The sequence below is a fragment of the Myotis myotis genome, unplaced genomic scaffold (assembly GCF_014108235.1).
Source record: "Myotis myotis isolate mMyoMyo1 unplaced genomic scaffold, mMyoMyo1.p scaffold_m19_p_7, whole genome shotgun sequence".
Classification (NCBI taxonomy): domain Eukaryota; kingdom Metazoa; phylum Chordata; class Mammalia; order Chiroptera; family Vespertilionidae; genus Myotis; species Myotis myotis.
The window spans coordinates 78,094,599-78,115,437 of record NW_023416379.1 but is presented as its reverse complement, the minus strand read 5'-3'; the positions used below and the strand labels follow the sequence as shown (position 1 = coordinate 78,115,437).

Below are 20,839 nucleotides of genomic sequence, written 5' to 3'. Positions count from 1 at the left end.
GGTATCAGTTATACATATGGCTATTTCTTTACTTGTTTCTTGTTTCTCTTCTTGATTCACAGCTGTGACAGGCACTGCAAAATCAGTAGATAAGGGAGAGGGGCAAAAATACAAGAGAGGAATGAGATAGGTATTTAATAATTTATCAAGATATGAATCCTGGTAGGTTCAATTTTTATTGAAAAGAATAGCAAATAACTATGATAAACTAGAAAGTGATAAAGTTATATATGTCATGGAAAGTATTATTGAAATACAGAGAGGGGGAAATTGTGCCTTAATAGAAAATAGGCTTCTTTATATTTTTGTTCTTCTATGTTATTTTATGCTTATTGTCATTACTTAATTTATGCTTTTAAAATAGTATTAATAATTCATTTTTAAAAGATAGTAGGCATGAAGAAGTATACTTACATTTTAAATTTCCTATTCATTTTACTTGGATCATCAAAATTTCTAGATAAATAATCCTTACCATAGATAATAAGGTAGAGAGTAGTTAAACCCATGGTTTTGAAACTAAGATTTTTTTTTTAGAAGAGGAATTTATAGTTTTACTGAATTAAATATGTTTAATTTTGTTTTAGAAATACCCATAGTCAAATTAATAGCAAACATATTTGTCCGTATTTTGGACAGACTTTGTACTGTCCCTTATCTTTAGAGTATAACTTCATTCCTTACACAGGTGATAATGACCAGGACATGTGCTGTGAACACCCTCATCTTTTTTCTTTGTTCCCATAACAGTTCTCATTGTCACCCCCTATGTTCAACTTCCCACCCTCATATCCCACTCTGTGTTCCTGATGCTATTATTCTTTCATTTCTCTTATCTTTAACTTTCATACTACTTCCATTTCAAACAGCTAGTAAGTTTTTTTTTACCTAGGGTCAAAGTATGCTGCCTTAAAAAAATTTCTACCTTGTGACCCCTTTAAGAACTTCCTTTCTCACTTGACTGTTAGATCACTTACAATTTGACATCTCTCTGCCCTCAAGCCCAGAACTATTTTTTTTTTTTTGCCAGCATTCCCTTTGACCTGTTTGCAGTATTTGCCATTGTTGGTCCTCTCTTCCTTCTTGAAACTTTGCTTTTCTCTTGCTGCACTGAATCTTCACTCCTCTGGTTTTCCTCTCTCTCCATCTGGCTGCTCCTACTCTGGCCTCCCCTTCTCCTCTCATTTTTAACTGTAAGCATTGTAAAGGGTCTGTTCTCATTATTTTGTACTAGTGGCCCGGTGCACAAATTCATGCACATTGAAAGGAAATTAATTAGAAGAAATATTTTAATATCACTACTCGCCCTTTCTATATAATAGAAGTGTCAACCAATTTCACGACCGACAATGATAGATCAAAACACACACGTGCGATTGGCGCTAGCGAGAGCTTTATATGTATTGTGCATGTGTGAGACAGCTTAGCCTTTTATAGATACAGAATAAACTTGCTTAATTAGACCTGCTCTCTGATTTAGCTAAACTTTTTCCAGCCCAGTGAAGCACCCCAACTTCTCTTTCAGGTAATTGTCAGCAACACAGCAGTAAATATCAACACAAAGATTATTATTGTAGATAATGCAGGGAGAACAAAGGGTAAAATATTTAACTGCAGCAGTGTTTGACTATATTCTGCGCAGTGAGAAAACCTGAAGTCATTTCCAAGGTCCACAATTTCTTACTTCTTTTCAGTCGGGTCAAGTTTCTAAACTTTCTAAATCTCCATTTTCTGGCAAATGAAAAGAAAATAGAATTCCACTGAGTCTCCTATCTACCTACTCCAGGACTTCTGTGAGGATCAAATGAGATGAGGCACGGGAAAACGCTTCACAGACATTTGGTTAAAGTGTGAAATGTTTGCACCTGGCTATAAAGCAAGTCGTGTTCCTGGGCTGAAGAAACTGCAAGGAGGCTAGCCGTCGCTAGAGAGAGGAAGCCAGGCATTGCTACGTGATGTCATTACCCAGATGGACACTTAGCATATTAGCCTTTTATATATATAGATTCCTCAGAGAGATTTTGCCCACTTTTATGGTTTCAACTGTCATCTCAAAGTAGACAACTATTGATACTTCCAATTCTGACCTTTTTGAAAATGCTGTAAGATATCTCCACCTGGATGAGCTGTGGGCACCTCAGGTTCTGTATGTCTTTCACCCAGACCACTACCTTTTCTTATAGATGTGTTCTTTCTGTATGGCTCCATTAGGTAATCAAAGTGTGAAACCCAAGCCATTTCAGGTTTTCTTCCCCTTCAGTGAGTTGCTAATTCAAGTATATCTCACTTCCATTTCCTCTACACTGTCATAGTTCAAACAAGCAATATGTTAACTGTTAACATACTGTTAACCTTTGTAGTAGTCCCACACCTGTTTTTTTTATGCTTGTAGCATGTCCAGTGCTTGGTTTAGTACCCAAAGCACATTATGTCATTTTCTGTGAAAATGCCTTCAGACTCTCTTAACCAGTATAGTAAATATTACCGCTATCCACCTAGCTGCTTTCGTCCCCCAACCTGAAAGTCATCCTTGATTCTTTTCCTTCACAAGCTCTGTCATTTCCATCTCTCAAATGTATAACTACTTTGCTCATTTATTTTCATCTCTCTACTTACAATTTTCCAATTAGCAGGCAGGCTTATCTTTTAAAAGTAGGTATCAGTTTTGCGTTTTCTCTTTCCAGCTGGCGCCGCAAGATCAGGGGCAAGAGAAGGCCCTACCACAAGAACCAAAACAACACTAAGATTGGACCCCTCCGCATACACACAGTCCGAGTGCCCGGAGGCAACAAGAAGTACCTAGCCTTGAGGCTGGATGTGGGCAACTTCTTCTGGGGCTCAGAGTGTTGTATGCGCAAAACAAGGATTATTGATGTTGTCTACAATGCATCCAACAACAAGCTGGTCCCCACCAAGACCCTAGTAAAGAACTGCATTGTGCTCGTTGACAGCACAGCGTACCGGCAGTGGTACGAGTCCCACTACGCACTGCCCCTGGGCTGCAAGAAGGGGGCACGCTGACTCCTGAAGAGGAAGAGATTTTGAAGAAAAAACAATCAAAGAAAATTCAGAAGAAATATGATGAAAGGAAAAAGAATGCAAAAATCAGCCATCTTCTCGACGAGCAGTTCCAGCAGGGCAACCTTCTTTCATGCATTGCTTCAAGACCAGGCCAGTGTGGCTGAGCAGAGGGCTATGTGCTCGAGGGCAAGGAGCTGGAGTTCTATTTGAGGAAAATCAAAGGACTGGAAAAGCAAATAAATCCTCTTCCCTCCAATCTTAGCTCATGTAATAAAGGTGTTTATTCTTAAAAAAAAAACGTAGGTATCAGATTGTCTTGTACTGACCTAAAACATTCTCATGGCTTTCCCAGTGTGTAGGCTAAGATCCAACTCTACAGGTTCCTCACAGTCCTACTGGGTCTGGCCCTCCCTGCTGTTTCTCCACCCTCCTCTTGGGCCTATCTTTTCCTAACCCACTGTGTTTCATTCACAATTGATTTGTTTTCCTTATTCTGTTGAAACTGTAGCATACTCCCCTCCCCCATTACAGGGCCTTTGCACATGCTGTTTCCCCCCTCCTGGACTAGCTTTCCTGTGATTGATACTCAATAAACATTAGTTTTAAAAATGAGATGAATTTTTGTTGTTGTTGTTAATCCTCACCTGAGGATATTTTTCTCATTGATTTTTAGAGAGTGGAAGGAAGGAGGGAGAGAGGGGAGGAGGGAGGGGCAGAGAGAGAGAAAAACATCAATGTGTCCAGGTCCCTCCAGGCTGTCTCAAAGGGTAAGAGATCCTTCTGTTTATAATTGCATAGTATTCCATGGTGTAAATGTACCACATTTAAAAAAATATGTTTTTATTTATTTTACTTATTTTTTTAATATATTTTTATTGATTTCAGAGAGGGAAGAGAGATAGAAACATCAATGATGAGGGAGAATCATTGATTGGCTGCCCCCTGCATGCCCCCGACCAGGGATCGAGCACCTGGGCCTGTGCTCTTGACCAGAATTGAACCTGGGACCCTTTAGTCTGCAGGCCGATGCTCTATCCACTGAGCCAAACCAGCTAGGGCAATAAGTACTTTTTTGATTAACAATAAAATATTTTAGGAGTTAGAGTATTATTTTACTGAGACCTCACATATTAACCTGGCTCTCTGTAACATGAATTACATATTGAAAACATGTAGTTTTAGCTATATGTGTAGGTCATATGCCAGAGAAAATCCAAGTGTTTATTGCACAAACTGATCCATATTAAGTGATCAGAGCTGAATGTAAATACAGAAAAACACTCCTAGGGGTTGTTTTAATAGATAAAATTTTTACCACTTACCATTTATGTCAGAAAACAAACTCCCAGATAACCAGAGAACTTGAAAATTTTGTGCCCTAATTAACTGAATAGTCAATTTCTTCGATTAGTACCAAATATACCATCTATATATATATATAAAAGGCTAATATGCTAAGTATCCGACCATCTGACCAGTCGCTATGACATGCACTGACCACCAGGGGGCAGACACTCAACGCAAGAGCTGCTGAGTTTCAGTGACGTGGCAGCAGTGGTTCTCGGGTGACACACCCCGAAACCAGAGAGGAGGGAGCTTGATTCCTCGCAGGGCCACGGGATTCCACCTTCAACCGTGGGTTATGTTGTTGCTGGGGCACTGTCGGTCCTGAATCTGGTTTACTGTACAGTTGCATTTGCGTTCCACACCCTCTTATGACAGCAACTTTGCAGAGGGCCCTCTCACACTCTGGGACCACTCGGGGGATATCAGAGAGCCGGTTTTGGCCTGGTCCCCACAGGGTCAGGCCAAGGGACCCCACCTGCCGGAGGGACCCTGCTCACTCAGCAGACGCTGGGGAGGGACTGAGGGAGGTTGGCTTCAGGGCATGTCTGGCCAGTCTCACTCAGTACCACCCCACTGGCCACCTTCTAATTAATTTCCTTTCATTGTGAACGAATCCATGCACCAGGTCATTCGTGTATATGTAACCAGTTCTTTTCTCTATACAGTCTGAATGTACTAAAGTGAATATAAAGCAAAAACTGAGCTTTGCCGAAACCGGTTTGGTTCAGTGGATAGAGCGTCGGCCTGCGGACTGAGGGGTCCCAGGTTCGATTCCGGTCAGGGGCATGTGCCTGGGTTGCGGGCACATCCCCGGTGGGAGATGTGCAGGAGGCGGCTGATCGATGTTTCTCTCTCATCGATGTTTCTGACTCTCTATCTCTCTCCCTTCCTCTCTGTAAAAAATCAATAAAATATATATTTAAAAAAAACAAAAAACTGAGCTTTACCTTAGTTAATTTTTGTTTCAGAAGGAATTGTTTAGATTTTACAAAATGATTATGTGGTCATAGTTCACTACTGTAGATGCACATAGAATTAGGATTCAGTTGTAATGATCATGTGACATAGTCTAGAAGATTTGTGTTCTTTTAATTGAGATTTTATCCTTTTATTTTTAATATATTTTTATTGATTTCAGAGAGGAAGGAAGAGGGAGAGAGAGATAGAAACATCAATGATGAGAGAGAATCATTGATCAGCTGCCTCCTAAACACCCTCTACTGGGGATCGAGCCCACAACCACAGCATGTGCCCTTGACTGGAATCAAACCTGGGACCTTTCAGTCCACAGGCCGATGCTCCATCCACTGAGCCAAATCAGCTAGGGCTAGAAGATTTGTTTATAAGTAACGCATATCATTTAAAAATTTTTATTTTAAATAGAAGAAATTCAGTTTATTTTATTCTTTAAAGAGTGTGTTTGTATTTCCTCCCTGCCTCCCATTCTGAGGCCAAGTTCCTGTTGCCAAAGGCATTTTCATCCCTTTCAATCTTAGCAGATGGCAGGAACATGGGTGTGCCATAGGGCTCAGTCTTTGGACTTCTCTGTCTGCTTATTCTATTGGTCTACTCTAGATGCATAGCTTGAAATGTCCTTTATATGATGATATTCTGTGCCTATAATTTGTAATTGCCTATTTGACATCTCTTTAATGTTTAATAGACACCTTAAACTAAACATGTTCAGAACTTAACTCCCGATTTGTCTCCTCATCCCCCAAATCTGCTCCACTGCAATCTTCCCAATATCAATATGACAGCAATTCCGTCCTTTCATTAGCTTGGGTCAAAATGTTTGAATCATCCTGATTTTCCTCTAATATTGACTTCTTTTCCAGACCCAGTCCTGCATTCCAAATTGCCCCTTGCAATATCAACTTAAACTCAGCAAGTCTGAAATTGAGCTCATCATCTGTCCTACCAAAATTATCTTCTTCATATCTCTATTTCTGTGAGAATCATCACTATATTCCTAGCTCTGTGTTTTCTCAATACCTCATCTGGCTTCCATCCTTCTGCTTCCTCATCACCACCCAAATCAACTAATTGTTTTTTCATCGCTGGTCATTTATTGCTATAGACCTGGACTATTGGAGGGGCTCTCAGCCTGATGGCCAGGCCTAGAACCTTCCTCCTCCATCACGGTCTGCATACTGCTGTTGGGTTTCCTTCCTCTGCTGCTGTTGCTAGAATACACCCTTGTCCCCTCCTCTTAAACTTTTTCTGACCATGTTAGCTACACAGTTCCTTTTCTGAACCACTCTAGCACTGTTATCTAAGAGGTAGTGAGGTATATGGAGAGAACTTTGGGCTGTGAGTTTACAGACTGAGCTTCAAGTCCCAGCTATGCCCCTAATCCCTTTTGTGGCCTCAGACAAGCCACGGTACCACCCTGAGTCTCAGTTTCCTTGTAAAATGAGGAAGTTTTAATAGCTGACTATGTCTGGCTCTAACATTTGTGTATTTATTAATCTGCAGCTCAAATAAAGACCATTTCATATATGAATTACTGATCCTATCCCCGCTCAGTGATCATGTCCCCAGTTCTTTGCAGTTGATCTAAAATGTTACTATAAAATGACTTTTATATTTTGCTTTTACCATATTATTTTTTCCTTTTAACATTCTATTACATTAACCCATCTCATCTTTTTATTATGAATTTTAAGGCCTTCATTCCATTATGTTCATGTTTCTCCTGTGAAGTTGCCTGTTCTCTTTTGGTTTTTATCTTGTTCTTCCACAATAGAGACTATACCTTTTTAGCTACAGCACTCATGTATAAAATTGTTCTGTATTTTCTATTCATTGAGCCATATTTGAGTCTTTACTGGAGGATCTCCTTGTTTTGTTGCTCTTACTCTAGTAGAGGTTTGGGTTAACACTTTCTTACCTAAAACATCATTCTAATACTTTGTCTCCCTGAAAAGAAATATTAAAAATAGAAACAGAATAGCCCAGCCAGCGTGGCTCAGTGATTGTCAACTTATAAACCAGGAGATCATGGTTTGATTCTGGGTCAGGGCACATGCCTGGGTTGCAGGCTTGAACCCCAGTGTGGGTGTATAGGAAGCAGCCTATCAATGATTCTCTCATTGATGTTTCTATCTCTCTTTCACTCTGCCTTCCTCTCTGAAATTAATAAAAATATATTGGGGAAAAAAAAGAAACAATAACAGATATTTATAAAATTCATCCTAAAGCCTGCCAACATAGACTTTTTATAATATTTTTATATATTTTTAAATGTACAATAGACATGCCATTTGACTTCACACCAGTACTGGTGTTCTCCAGAGGACCTAGGGTTTGCTCTATCATATATATTTTTGAGTACAATTTACATGCCAACCATGGGGGAAATCTGTGGTGGATTGATGATTTGAGTTATTCATACAAACTTTCTAATGTTTTTAGTATGAATATGTAAGGGGCTCCACTTCTAAAGAAATGGACGTGAGCCTTCATTTTTATTTTGAAATAAAAAGTCATAATCTTGTCCAAATTTCTTATTCTTTCCAAAAATTTTTAGAGAGGTTTTTGCCATGGACGTGCAGCTAGTACAGTTAAGGTCTTTAAGCCATCTTATCAAGGAACACATTAGTAAATAGTCTACACATAGTTTGAGCACTTAGAGCAGAAGTCAGCAAACGCATTATAGGGCCCATAGAAAATATTTTGGGTTTTGCAGTGTCTTGGTTTGCTTGAGCTGCTATAATAAAATAATAGACAGGTGGCTTACATAATAGAACTTTATTTTCTCATTGTTCTGGGGACTAGCAGACCAAGATCAAGCTTCCTGCTGATTTGGTTTCTGATGGGGGCTCTCTTCCTGACTTGCAGGCAGCTGCCTTCTTTCTTTGTCCTCACATGGCCTTTCCTTGGTATGTGCTGAGAGTGGGGGGCAGGGGAGAATGCCATTATTTCCATTGGATTAGTGTCCCCACCCTTAGGACCTCATTTAAGCTTAATTACTTGTAAAGACTCTATCTCCAAATATAGTCACATCAAGGGTTAGGGCTTCAATATAAATTTAGGAGAGAGGACACACAATTAAGACCATAGCAGCAGCCCAAATGGTCTCTCGATCACAACTACTCACAACTCTGCCCTTGTAATGGGAAAGCAGCCATTAGCAAATAAATGTTAAATTATTTGTGTAATTACTTTATATAATTTCTATGTGTTGTGAAATTCTATTGATTTTTAATCACCTAAATATGTAAAAAAAACATTCTTAGTTTGTATACAACAGCAGGTGGCGGGTATATTTAACTCATGGACCATAATTTGGCAATCTTTGATTTAGTAGATAGGAGTGATGAATATTCAAATCCCTCTGAGTGATTTCTCTTTACAGGAGGGTACTTGACATTTTCTGGATGAGAAACTAATACAACACCATTTTTTCTTCCCTTATGTGTTATAGGTACTGAAGTTTGATGCCTATTTTCAAGAAGATGTTTCTATGTCCACTGACGAACACTATAGGATCCGTCAGGTGCACATTTACTACTACCTGGAAGATGACAGCATGTCAGTCATGGAGCCCCTTGTGGAAAACTCTGGGATCCCTCAAGGCAAGCTGATCAAACGTCAGCGCTTACCCAAGAATGACCGAGGAGACCATTACCATTGGAAAGACCTAAACCGAGGAATAAACATTACAGTTTATGGCAGAACTTTCCACGTTGTTGACTGTGATGGATTCACACAGGTATAGTACATATTTTTGGAAGTTGTGGTCTCTGAGGCATTCTAATTTATGGAAGGATACATATCACTTATTAGAGTAAGATAATCTGCCTTGTATGGATTATTATATAGGTTGATTTGGTATTTGTATATGTGCCAAAACTATGCAGTGATATCATTTTTTCACAATGATATTGAAACATAGCCATTCAAATAAAATTAACTTCCATCATAGCTGAAGCCTTTGATAAGAAACCAATTTACATGCCAGTTCAAATAGCGAGTAGAAGAGGTAGCACCCTTGATGGGGTGGAAATAGGAAAGATGCATTGGACAATGTACCTGAAGTTTGAGTTCACAAAAATAGTACTATCTCTATTAGCAGATATGAGCCTAAATTTTTCTGTGTAATTTATATTTTTTTCCCTGTAAATCATACTTGCTATATAATAGGGACACTTGCTCTCTAAAGAATTCCTGAAATAAAACCATTTTTAAAGGACAACACTTTTTTTTATATTGACAAAAATCTTCTGCTTTCTCTATTTCATAAATATGGATTTTCTTACCATAGAGAGAGAGAGAGAGACCCCCTTTTTTAAAAGCACAAAATGTATGCATGTGGCTCAGTGGTTGAACGTCAACCTATGAACCAGGAGGTCACAGTTCGATTTCTGATCCGGGCACATGCTGGGGTTTTGGGCTCAGTCCCCAATTGGGGTTTTGCAGGAGGCAGCTGACCAGTGATTCGCTCTCATCATTGATGTTCCTGTCTTTTTCTCCCTCTCCCTTCCTCTCTGAAATCAATAAAAACATACATTTTTAAAAACTAAAAGCACTAGAAGCAAATATAGTTTCTCAGTTATTTTATACCTTTAATCTCATGTTACCTAATGCCAGATAAGATTAGTTTTTACCATGCACTGAGCTCTTACGAATTCACTCATTTATCTTTTTAATTTAGTAATTTATTTAGCAAATACTTATTGAGTGCCTGCTATGTGCCAGGCACTGTCATAGGTGCCAAGTATAAAGAATTGCCCTTATGGAGGTGATTACATTCTGGTTGGAGGAGGAAACAATAAATTTATAATGTGTCAGATGCTTATAAGAGCTATCGAAGAAACTAAATCAGACTAAATGGGATGGAAGTTGGAGTTGCTCTATATGAAGGCTGGTCAGGGAAGGCCTCACAGATAAGGTGACAGGTGAACAAAGACCTCAAGGAAGTAAGAAAAGGAGCCACGGCACCTGTGTCATCCCAAAGCAACAGAGAAAAACCCTACAGAAGGTTGAGGTGCTAGACCATCTTTGAGATATTGTCCCCTTCAAGCATGTTTTGTTCTGTCATTGTTTAGGTTTTTTAGGTCCTTTAAATCATAGGCAGTTTCAGAATTGTACCAAAAATGAGAAATTATAAAATGTTTCTTTGAGTTACTAAATTTATTTTCACAGTTGTGTCTCTCTGGACAATTTGAACATTTGCAAATTGATCACTGAGCAGTTGATCTAAACCAGTTACAGTCAGTTCTTAATATTCATGGTAGTTTTGTTCTATAAAGTTACCACAAACACTTCATTAGCAAACACTGCACCATTGCTCCAAGGAGAAATACAGGGTTAGGTTCCTACAAGTCTCTGGTCACCACGTTTTCATCAACCCATTGGATACATAAACTTGTTTAATGTGTTTCTGTTTCAGAATGCCACATTTAAAATACACTGTTGATTCATTAACATCAAACTCACACCTAAATGAAAGTTATCTCTCACATGTATTTCCTCCTTCAGGGACATCAGCCTGACTTTTAAAAAATTGTGGTAAAATATACATAACAAAATTTATCATTTTAACAATTTTAGATGTATAGTTTAGTGACATTAAGTACACAGCCTTCTTCGTGTAGAGTATGAGACAGTACGTCAGCACTAAGGTTGGGGTATTTTAAACAGCAAAATCATCAACAAATGCACAAAGTGAGAAAAAGTGGCACTAAAGAGACCACAAAAAGGATACTTTTTCAATACAAAAGCTGAAACACCACAGAAACTCACTTTGTTCAACCTCAGCTATGAATGTGTGCATTAGGCAACTCAGATTTTCATCACTGCATGTCTGAAAGACCAATAAATTTTAGGAAGTAGGTAAATTTGCAAATACAGAATTTGTGAATATTGTAATGACTTATAATAGACTAGAGCTGTGTATTTCGGGCACTGATAATTAGATTGAATTGTGTTTTCAGTAATTGATCTGTTAGGTGAGAAGTTGGCTCCTTAAAAAGTTTAAAATGTATGCACATCTTATTAATTTGATGGTTTTCATTAGGGCTGGACCTATGGATGGATAAGGAAGATAGCTGTCTTTAGGGTGTGATTTGAATAAGAAACCACCTCTCTTTAAACATATCATCATCACCACCATCCCTTCTAACCCCTCCTCATTACTCCAAATAAATGTTTGGTGCTATAGACAGAATGAACTGAACACATTAAAAAATAAAGCTCCAGAAATCAGAGATAATAGAATTTATCTTCACTAAAGTATTTTTTAAAAATATTTTTTTTTTTTTTTTTTTTTTTTTTAAATATGTTTTATTGATTTTTCACAGAGAGGAAGGGAGAGAGATAGAGAGTTAGAAACATCGATGAGAGAGGAACATCGATCAGCTGCCTCCTGCACACCTCCTACTGGGGATGTGCCCGCAACCCAGGTACATGCCCTTGACCGGAATCGAACCTGGGACCTTTCAGTCCGCAAGCCGACGCTCTATCCACTGAGCCAAACCGGTTTCGGCTTTAAAAATATTTTTATTGATTTTAGAGAGGAAGGTGGAGAGAGAGAGAGAGAGTAAAATCAATGATGAGAGAGAGTCATCGATCAACTGCCTCTTGCCTGCCCCACACTGGGGATCAAGCCCACAGCCAGGGCATGTGCCCTGACTGGGAATCGATAATCAGCGACTTCCTGGTTCCTGGGTCGACACTCAACTGCTGAGCCACACCGGCCAGGCTCTTCACTAAAGTATTACTGCTAGTAAAGTAGATATGAACTCTACTCCACAAATGCCGATGTGCAAAAAATATTATATTAAAAAGTGACTTAAAACCTACTTGAGCCCCAGTCCAACTGAGCTTGTATTTCTATTCACCCTCAGCTTTGCCAAAGTTTTCAAGCCCTAAGAACAAGGAAACATTCCCAGACTTAAAGGAGTCCTATAGGCAGGGCTCACATGTCCAGTGACCAGCGACACCACCGTGATGTTTGGTGCTAGGTAAAACACTGGAACTCCGAGCGCCTGAGATTAAATGTACCTGGCTGCTCAGGTGCTCGGAGCGTCCCTACAGATCATGTATAGAGTCTTGCTCTTCTGAGAACCACCAACTGTGTCTGTTTTCCAGTCTGGGGGAATTTCCCCCTTTCTCTCCTCTTGCCCTCAAAGACATTCCCTTCTCTCCCCTCCTTTAAAATAATCTCATCAAAGAGTTTAGGCTTTATCTAAGAGATAGGAAGTACTGTCATCCTTAGGAAGCGTCTCAATTCCTGCCCAAATTCCTAAGGTAAGGTTAACAAAGGGCCTGGTTATCTGTTGAAAGCAACAGAAAGGAGTACAACACATTAAGTATCTCAACCAATAATCCTGCTACACTAATACACCACCTCAAAGGAGAGGAGAATTTTTATTGCCAGTCAGTATCTCCAGCTTAGTCGATTTAGTAGACATTAAAATTCATAATATTTTAATATTGAAAAAATATTAGAGACTGCCTAGTAAACTTTAAATACTAAGATTACAAGCAAGTTAGTGCAGAGCTAATACTAGAACCCAGATATTTTGGTCCTGTGTTCTATATATTTTCTATTGAATTCTCCAAAAGCAAACTACACAATTCCCCAAAGAAACCTAGATTTCAGGTTAATTTCTAGTTCCAGAATGTAAACAGAACCCATGAAGTTGTTCTTTTCTGATTCTCAAAAAAGCATAATCCATTATGGTTCTTTTGAAAAGAAATGTCAAGTTGTATTAAAAGATATGGTGACTCTGAAAATAGTACTATATTTACTCATAATTAGCAAAATAGAATTCAAAATCAAGTCAAGTTCAAAGGCTTAACTTTTTTTCTGGTGAGATGTGAACACTTGATTTGCCTTTCCTGTTTTGCTATAATATTTTCTGGTCTAAACCAGTGGGCATGCTTGCTTTTTTTTTTATTTTGCAGGGGAGACCTAATCATAGACTTGTTTTAAATGAGTTGGAAAGTTGGGAATTTGATTTCAGCTGAACTTTGCCATTGTGCGGTTTGTCCCTATACCTGATGTGAATTATATATTTGAAACTGGTTAGGTTTCAGATTTATGTATGTAAGTAATCCTTACTCTGTGCTCAGGCACCTGACTAAATTCCATTGATCTGAGGTTATATTTGGAGCTTCTCTTATTGCCCGTCATTTTTATAATATAGAACACTTAAGGTAATAATCAGCGATTGTCTGCATTATTGAGTTGGGTCAATTGGAGGCTCGGTACTGCGAATACATGCTCAAGGTGCAAATTAATGGTTAACCCTGGCAGTGGTATAGAAATTATTACACTTATTTTTATTCCATCAGTTAATACTTGAAGAAGCTTCAAGAAAGGTGATCAGTATTAATTTTGAATTATTTAGGAATTTTTGGAAAGTCAAGGAATTGAATTAAATCCACCTGGGAAGATGGCTCTGGATCCTTACACAGAACTTCGGAAACGGCCTCTTCATCAGTATGTCACTCCATCGGACTTTGATCAACTCAAGCAGTTTCTCACCTTTGACAAACAAGTAAGTGACTCAGGCACCTTGGTAAGTTAACTCGTTTCCAAGTGTGGAAATGTTTATTAGCAAACTATTTTGGTGTGTGTGTTTTGAAACATCACACCTATAATATAACCATTTGGATACAGTGCTATTTTTCAGATTTTATTAGAGTTAGAGGGCTAGGAATGCCAAAGTTTTATAGAGATCCAAAGAAGATGGTGGAAGTAAGTCTTATGACTTCCACCAAACTTTAAATCTTAGAGCATTCCTGAGCTACATCTTTCCACTTTATATTTCCAGCTGGCTACTTATTTCCCAAATGTGAGTTAACCTCAACAGAATCCTTTGGGACACCTTAAATGGGTTATTTATTTTGCATATAAGTAGATTTCTAATGCTCAAATAGTAATTTCACAGAAGCATTCCATTACAGATGATTCTTGTTAAGTTTTATGTTAATATGTGAGTACAAAATGTTCTGGGTATTTTCCAACTCTCTTCCAGCCTTCCTGTGCTCCCCCTGGTGGGCATGGTGTGTAGGAGATTTCAGTCTTCCTTTGTGTGCTGAAGGGAAAGATCACCCTCAGTGCTTCTTTGCTGCTTTTTCTCTCTCAGAAATGTAATTCCTTTTAGTTCAGAAAATTTTACCTAGCACTATCACAGTCTTTTTAAGGATGTTCTTTATATCAATTATATATCTGTTATTACTTTGAATTTAAAGATTGTGTTGTTGATATTACTAGAAGATATGTGTTGATAAACTAAAAAAAGACTAATGAGTAAATGAAAATTCTTTCCATATTAATTACATACAAACCATTCACATGCACCTTTATTAGTAACTGTATAAAGGATCCATTGCTCTTTTAATTCAACTTCTCTTTCCCTGACTAATATTTTTGGGTCAAAGTGAATATTTTTTCTCAGCACAGATTTATAAGCCTATTAATATTTTCCAGCTGTTGACATCTGATATATAATTTCAGATGTTTTTGTATGTTTGGTAAAAATTTCTTTTTTTTTTTTGACCATTTGAGATTGCTTCATTGTCTTTCTAGCTAATCTCTTCATTATTGTCTGATATATGAATGCCAAAGTAGCTAAGTTAAACTCTCCACTTATAGAATTCGTATTTAAGTCACTACTTTGGGTTTCTCAAAGGTTCTTCGATTCTATGCGATCTGGGATGATACAGACAGCATGTTCGGTGAATGTCGGAAGTACATCATTCATTACTATCTTATGGATGATACGGTAGAAATTCGAGAGATCCATGAACGGAATGATGGGCATGATCCCTTCCCGGTCCTGATGAACCGCCAGCGTATGCCCAAGATTTTGGTGGATGCAAGTACGTATGGTTTGGTTTATTTTCTGATAATTGGACCTTTTTTTGGATTTTAGAGGAGTTTCTAAATGACCAGTGTGGTCATTTCCCTTTACACTTAGGAGGCTCTTGGTGTGTTCTTAAAGGGACTAAAAACTGCTTTCCCTTAATTTTTGTCCTTTACTTGCCCCCTTGGTTCAGGCTCCACTCAGAAATGGTCTGTGGAGAGGACTGATATCCAAGTCAGAAAACAAAAACAAAACAGCAGTGGGAGATTTATGAAAGTGTGGGAGATCAAGGCTTCTGAACTAACGCAACTTAATATCAGATTTTTGTGCATTTCTGAAAAAAGCTTTTTCATTCACAGATACAGCTTTTCATTTCCTTATGTGCTTTTTTGACTTTGCTTCTTGCCTCAACTCTGTGACAAAAGGAGTTTCTATGTGGGATGACTTAGGATTGGAAAAGGCATGTCTGTGGCTCATAGAGTGTAGCGCCACTGTGTGAACACTTGCTCTTTCTTTGCTGGTGTAAAGGAACCTAGTGGACTGGAGAGTGAGGCCACAACAAAACGCAGGTGGCACCTGCCTCACATCAGTATTTCTCTGCGATATGTAGGCTTGCTTTAGTTACTGACTTTGTAGTTAAGAATGTTCTCTTTGCCTGGCTGGTGTGCATGCTCAGTGGCTGAGCATCAACTTATGAACCAGGAGGTCATGGTTCGATTCCCAGTCGGGGCACATGCCCAGGGGATGTGCAGGAGGCAGCCAATCAATGATTCCCTCTCATCATTGATGTTTCTAAATCTCTCCCCCTCTCCCTTACTCTCTGAAGTCAATAAAAATATATTTTAAAAGAATGTTTTATTATAAAAATGCCATATTGGTGGCATATGACATATCTCATGGTTGGATGGTTGACAGAACTCTGTAAATGTTCATTGATTTTTTGGGGAGTTAGGAGATAAGAAATTCCAGGTATTGAGCAAGAGGTTTGTCTTAAAGGTTATAAACAAAGTGGCCGTCTGAAGGCTAAAGTCTTGGCCTGCACAGTGTTTAAAAAAGAATGCAGTGTTATTTGGGGGTAAGGAGTTGGAGATTTCTATCATTGGGAGAGTGGATAAACAAAATGTGATGAAGGTATACCTTGATAAATATGTAGTGTAAGAAGCAATAAACACAATGTACAAGAAAGCAAATAGGTGCATCTTAAATACATAGTGCTGTGTAGAAAAAAAGTAAAAAGAGATGTATAATGCAATAACGTTTGCATAAAGTAAAATACACACAAAACAATATACATAATACACTATAATAAAAAAAGCTGCACGTTAGAATGGTTGCTTGCGAGGTAGAAGAGAGTGAGATTGGTGAAGAGAATAAAAGGGAGTAAAATTGTTTTAAATTAAGAGAGTTAACATTTAAATCTCTTTTTTTGAAAAACTGAGAATAATTGCTAACACAGATTGTATTCCGTGCTAGCAAGAACTGGATCTGTGCCCTGGTTCAACAGAGTTTGGCTGCTGCCTGTCATATTCTTATATATAGCCTACTATCCAGCCCTCTTAGAGTCCTAAGACATTAGGACTGAGGTACTAATTTTGGCCTTTCAGATTGCTTAAATGAGCCTGAAATTTCTGCCATCTGGAACTGATAAAAGTTAGATTTACAGTAAATTAAAAGAAAGAATGGAAATGTCAGCAGACCTTGAAAAAAAGTGTCACTAAAACCGAGTTCCTTGAACTCTCAGGTTCCACACTTGTCTCTTTTTTATTCATGTGGCCTCCATCTAAAATTTTCAATAAATAATCATCCTGTTCTGTCCCCATGTACAAAAATTAATTCAAAATGGATCAAAGACCTAAATGTAAGACCTAAAACAATAAGTTACATAGAAGAAACTATAGGTGCCAAACTTACGGACCGGCGTTGTAGAGAACATTTTATGAACTTGACCCCAAAGGAGAGGGGAGAAAAGGCAAAAATAAACGAATGGGACTATATCAAACTAAAAAGCTTCTGCACAGCAAAAGAAACGGACAACAAAACAAACAGGCAGCCAACCAGATGGGAGATGGTAGTTGCAAATAGTAGCTCTGACAAAGATTTAATTTCCAAAATATATAAGGAACTCATAAAACTCAACATCAAATAAATAAACAATACAATAAAAAGTGGGCAGAGGACCTGAAAATACATCTTTCCCAAGAAGACATACAACAGCCAATAGATATATGAAAAAATGCTCAACCTCACTGGCAATTAGGGAAATTCAAATCAAAACTACGATGAGATACCACCTCACACCTGTTAGAGTGGCCATTATCAACAAGACAAGCAACAACAAGTATTGGAGAGATTGTGGAAAAAAGGGAACCCTCATTCACTGCTGGTGGGAATGTAGATTGGTACAACCACTATGGACAGCAATCTGGTGATTCCTCAAAAAATTAAGAATAGAGCTACCATATGACCCAGCAATCTCACTCCTGGGTATATACCCAAAAAACTTGAAATCATGTATTCGCAAAGATATATGCACCCCTATGTTCATTGCAGCCTTATTCACAGTGGCCAAGACATGGAAACAACCAAAGTGTCCTGTGTTAGTGGACTGGATGAAGATGTGGTCCATATACACAATGGAATACTATTCAGCCATGAGAAAGGATGAAATAGCGCCATTTGCAACAACAGGATGGACCTTGAGAACATTATGCTAAGTGAAATAAGTCAATCAGAAAAAGCTAAGAACCTAAGAACCATTATGATTTTACTCATATGTGGAATATAAAACTGAAACTTATAAACACAAACAGTAGTGTGGTGGTTGCCAGAGGGATGGGGGTGGAGAGAGAAGTCCTAATATAAGGTGAGAGGAGAAGATTTGACTTTGGGTGGTGGGCACATGGTGCAATATACAGATTTTTTTTTGATTTTTTTTATAAATTTCATTGATTTTTTACAGAGAGGAAGGCAGAGGGATAGAGAGTTAGAAACATCGATGAGAGAGAAACATCGATCAGCTGCCTCCTGCACACCTCCCACCGGGGATGTGCCCGCAACCAAGGTACATGCCCTTGACCGGAATCGAACCCGGCACCCCTCAGTCCACAGGCCGACACTCTATCCACTGAGCCAGACCAACTAGGGCCAATATACAGATTTTTTAACATAGAACCCACACATGAAACCTGTATGTTCATGTTGACCAATGTCACTCCAGTCAATTTAATAAAAATAACACTAATCATCCTGTTCTATAACTTCCCAAATTGTAACAAAGTTTTCATCAGTTACATGGAGAGGCAGCATGTTAACATGTGAAGGGTTCTTTTAAGAGGTAGGAAACATATGTTTTTGTAAAAGTTATTGTTAGTTATGCAGCAGGATAGAAAAAGCTAAGCTTCCATCAGCTAAGTAAATAATTCCTTTAACTAGAAGGAGTGTAGAGTTGATGTTTAATTGACTCTCAAAGCCATTTATCCAGTGGATGATTCTTACTAAATTCAGTTAAACAAGAGTTACGTGACTGCTATGGGAACTAGTTCATGTGCTAAGTGCTGTGGAGGATAAAATGAAAATATAACTTTCAGACCTAGAACCCTTGTCCTTAAGTTCCTTCTAGTGACTGGGGAAACAGGTCACATTAGTACACAAAGCCATTAAACAATAACACAAGTGTCCAAGACTATCTGATTATATAACTAGTTATGCCATGTAGACAGAGCTCAGAAGAAGAGATAGGAGCTGGAGTGACTAAAGAAGGCTCTGTGGCAGAGCTGGGTGCCAAATATTTAAAGAACATATAATTTCAAGCTTCATATAAACTCATAGAAAAGAAAAAGAACTTAATTCATTCATTGTTAAAAAAAAACTAAAGACACCATGAGAAAAAAGAACTACAATCTCACTCATGAACATAAGTGCAGAAATCCTAAACATCATATCAGTAAGATAAATCCAGCATTATATGAAAAAGGTAATTGTTGGGCAAACAAGGATAAATGGCTGGAACACACACACACACACCCAGATCTCTCAGAACCTTGTTTACTGAGGAAAACTCATGGAGTCACGAGCTGTGTCCCCATTGCCCATCACTTACTGGGGTAACTCAAAGGGATCTAGTAGGGTTAGGCACTGCACACAGGGAGGAGGGGCTTTTAAGATGCCTGGTTGGGAAAATACCAGCCCTTCTTTTAGCATGATCAAGGGCTAGAGTTCATCCCTTTCTGTGTGATATAGCAGAATGTTAGCCTCCTTTTCTATTTTCCCATCTTAGCAATTAACAAGAGAATACCAGTCTACCTCTCCTGCCTCCTGAGATCAGAGTTCTGAGGCCAAGCTTTGTGGTTAAAGCTATGCAGCGTGATACTTTACCAGAACCGATTGACTACCTTATGGTTTCCAACACTTAGTTCTCGTAAAACAGTGTGACAAAATTGGATTTATTCCAAAAAAGCAAGGTTGATTTTACATTTTAAAAATGTGTTGATTCCCCAGATGTAGGGATTACTGTAATCATCTTGCTCACTGTCCCTGCCTCCTGTCACAGGACTAGGTCACACTGTCCCAATAGCAGTGATCACAATTGAAATGAAGCCATTTATTTGTGTAATTGTTAATATCTGTCACTTCAAACAGAATGCTTTCTTCATTAAGACAGGAATGTTGTTTATATTGTTAATTGTTGTAATCTCAGTATTTAGTAGTGTACCTAGTACATGGTATATGTGATCACTGATAATTTGTTGGGTTCCTTCTAGATCTAATACTCTACACAAGGACTTTTTTTTTTACACAAGAACTTTTATTGTTTTTTCCAGCGATGATTTCTCCTGAGCATTAATTCTGTTAAGATCAGTGACCTGTAGTGATAGTTGGAACTGAACATGGGAGAGAGACTTTACAAAAGCCATCTGGGGTATTATTTATGTGTCCTGTCAACAGATGGAAGTACACAGCCTGTGTTCCCCTGGGAATGTAGAGGAGGCCCTGACCCTTGACCAGAGCCAACCACTGCACTCTGTCAGGTTCTCCAGAATGCCCTGCTGCTGTGTGTCCCATCCTCATTCCTTCTTTCCTCTCTCCCTGCTCTCTTATGTTAGAGAACTTCCCTAAGTGTGTGCTGGAAATCTCTGATCAGGAGGTGTTGGAATGGTATACTGCCAAAGACTTCATCGTTGGGAAGCCTCTCACTATCCTCGGGAGAACCTTCTTCATTTACGATTGTGACCCGTTTACTCGACACTATTACAAAGAAAAGTTTGGAATCTCTGATTTACCATGTATTGATGTAAGCAAGAAGGAACAACCTCCTGTAAAACAGGTAATGGAACGCTAGTTCTGAGTGTAGTGAGATAATTAATATTTTGATGTAAAGTTTAAGAAAAAGGAAAAAAAAGACAGGTGAATATCCAGTAAAAAAAAAAAAAAAAAAGCAAAAAACAGACAAAAAAGAAACTGGACAAAGCATATAAAATAGAGCAGTTCACAAAAGAAGAAATATAAATGGCTAATGTACATATGAAAAGAGCCTCAACTTAATTGATGAAGAAATAGAATGTAAATAATGAGGTTTTGGATCTATTTGATTTTGAAAGACTCGCGATAGCTTATGTTTGCTCTTGCGTGAAGAAATATTTTCATGTACT

The 20,839-nt window shown here is 38.4% G+C and overlaps 1 protein-coding gene across 2 annotated transcripts in view; it reads left to right on the top strand.

Annotated features, from left to right (window-relative positions):
• Positions 1–20,839, top strand: part of EFHC1 (EF-hand domain containing 1) — a 64,430-nt gene that overhangs the window by 12,823 nt on the left and 30,768 nt on the right. For both annotated transcript variants that reach the window (XM_036316873.1, XM_036316874.1), the window contains exons 3-6: positions 8,798–9,085; positions 13,731–13,880; positions 15,018–15,207; positions 20,294–20,514. In XM_036316873.1, coding sequence (XP_036172766.1) covers positions 8,798–9,085; positions 13,731–13,880; positions 15,018–15,207; positions 20,294–20,514 — 849 coding nt within the window. The remainder of the gene's footprint in view (positions 1–8,797; positions 9,086–13,730; positions 13,881–15,017; positions 15,208–20,293; positions 20,515–20,839) is intronic.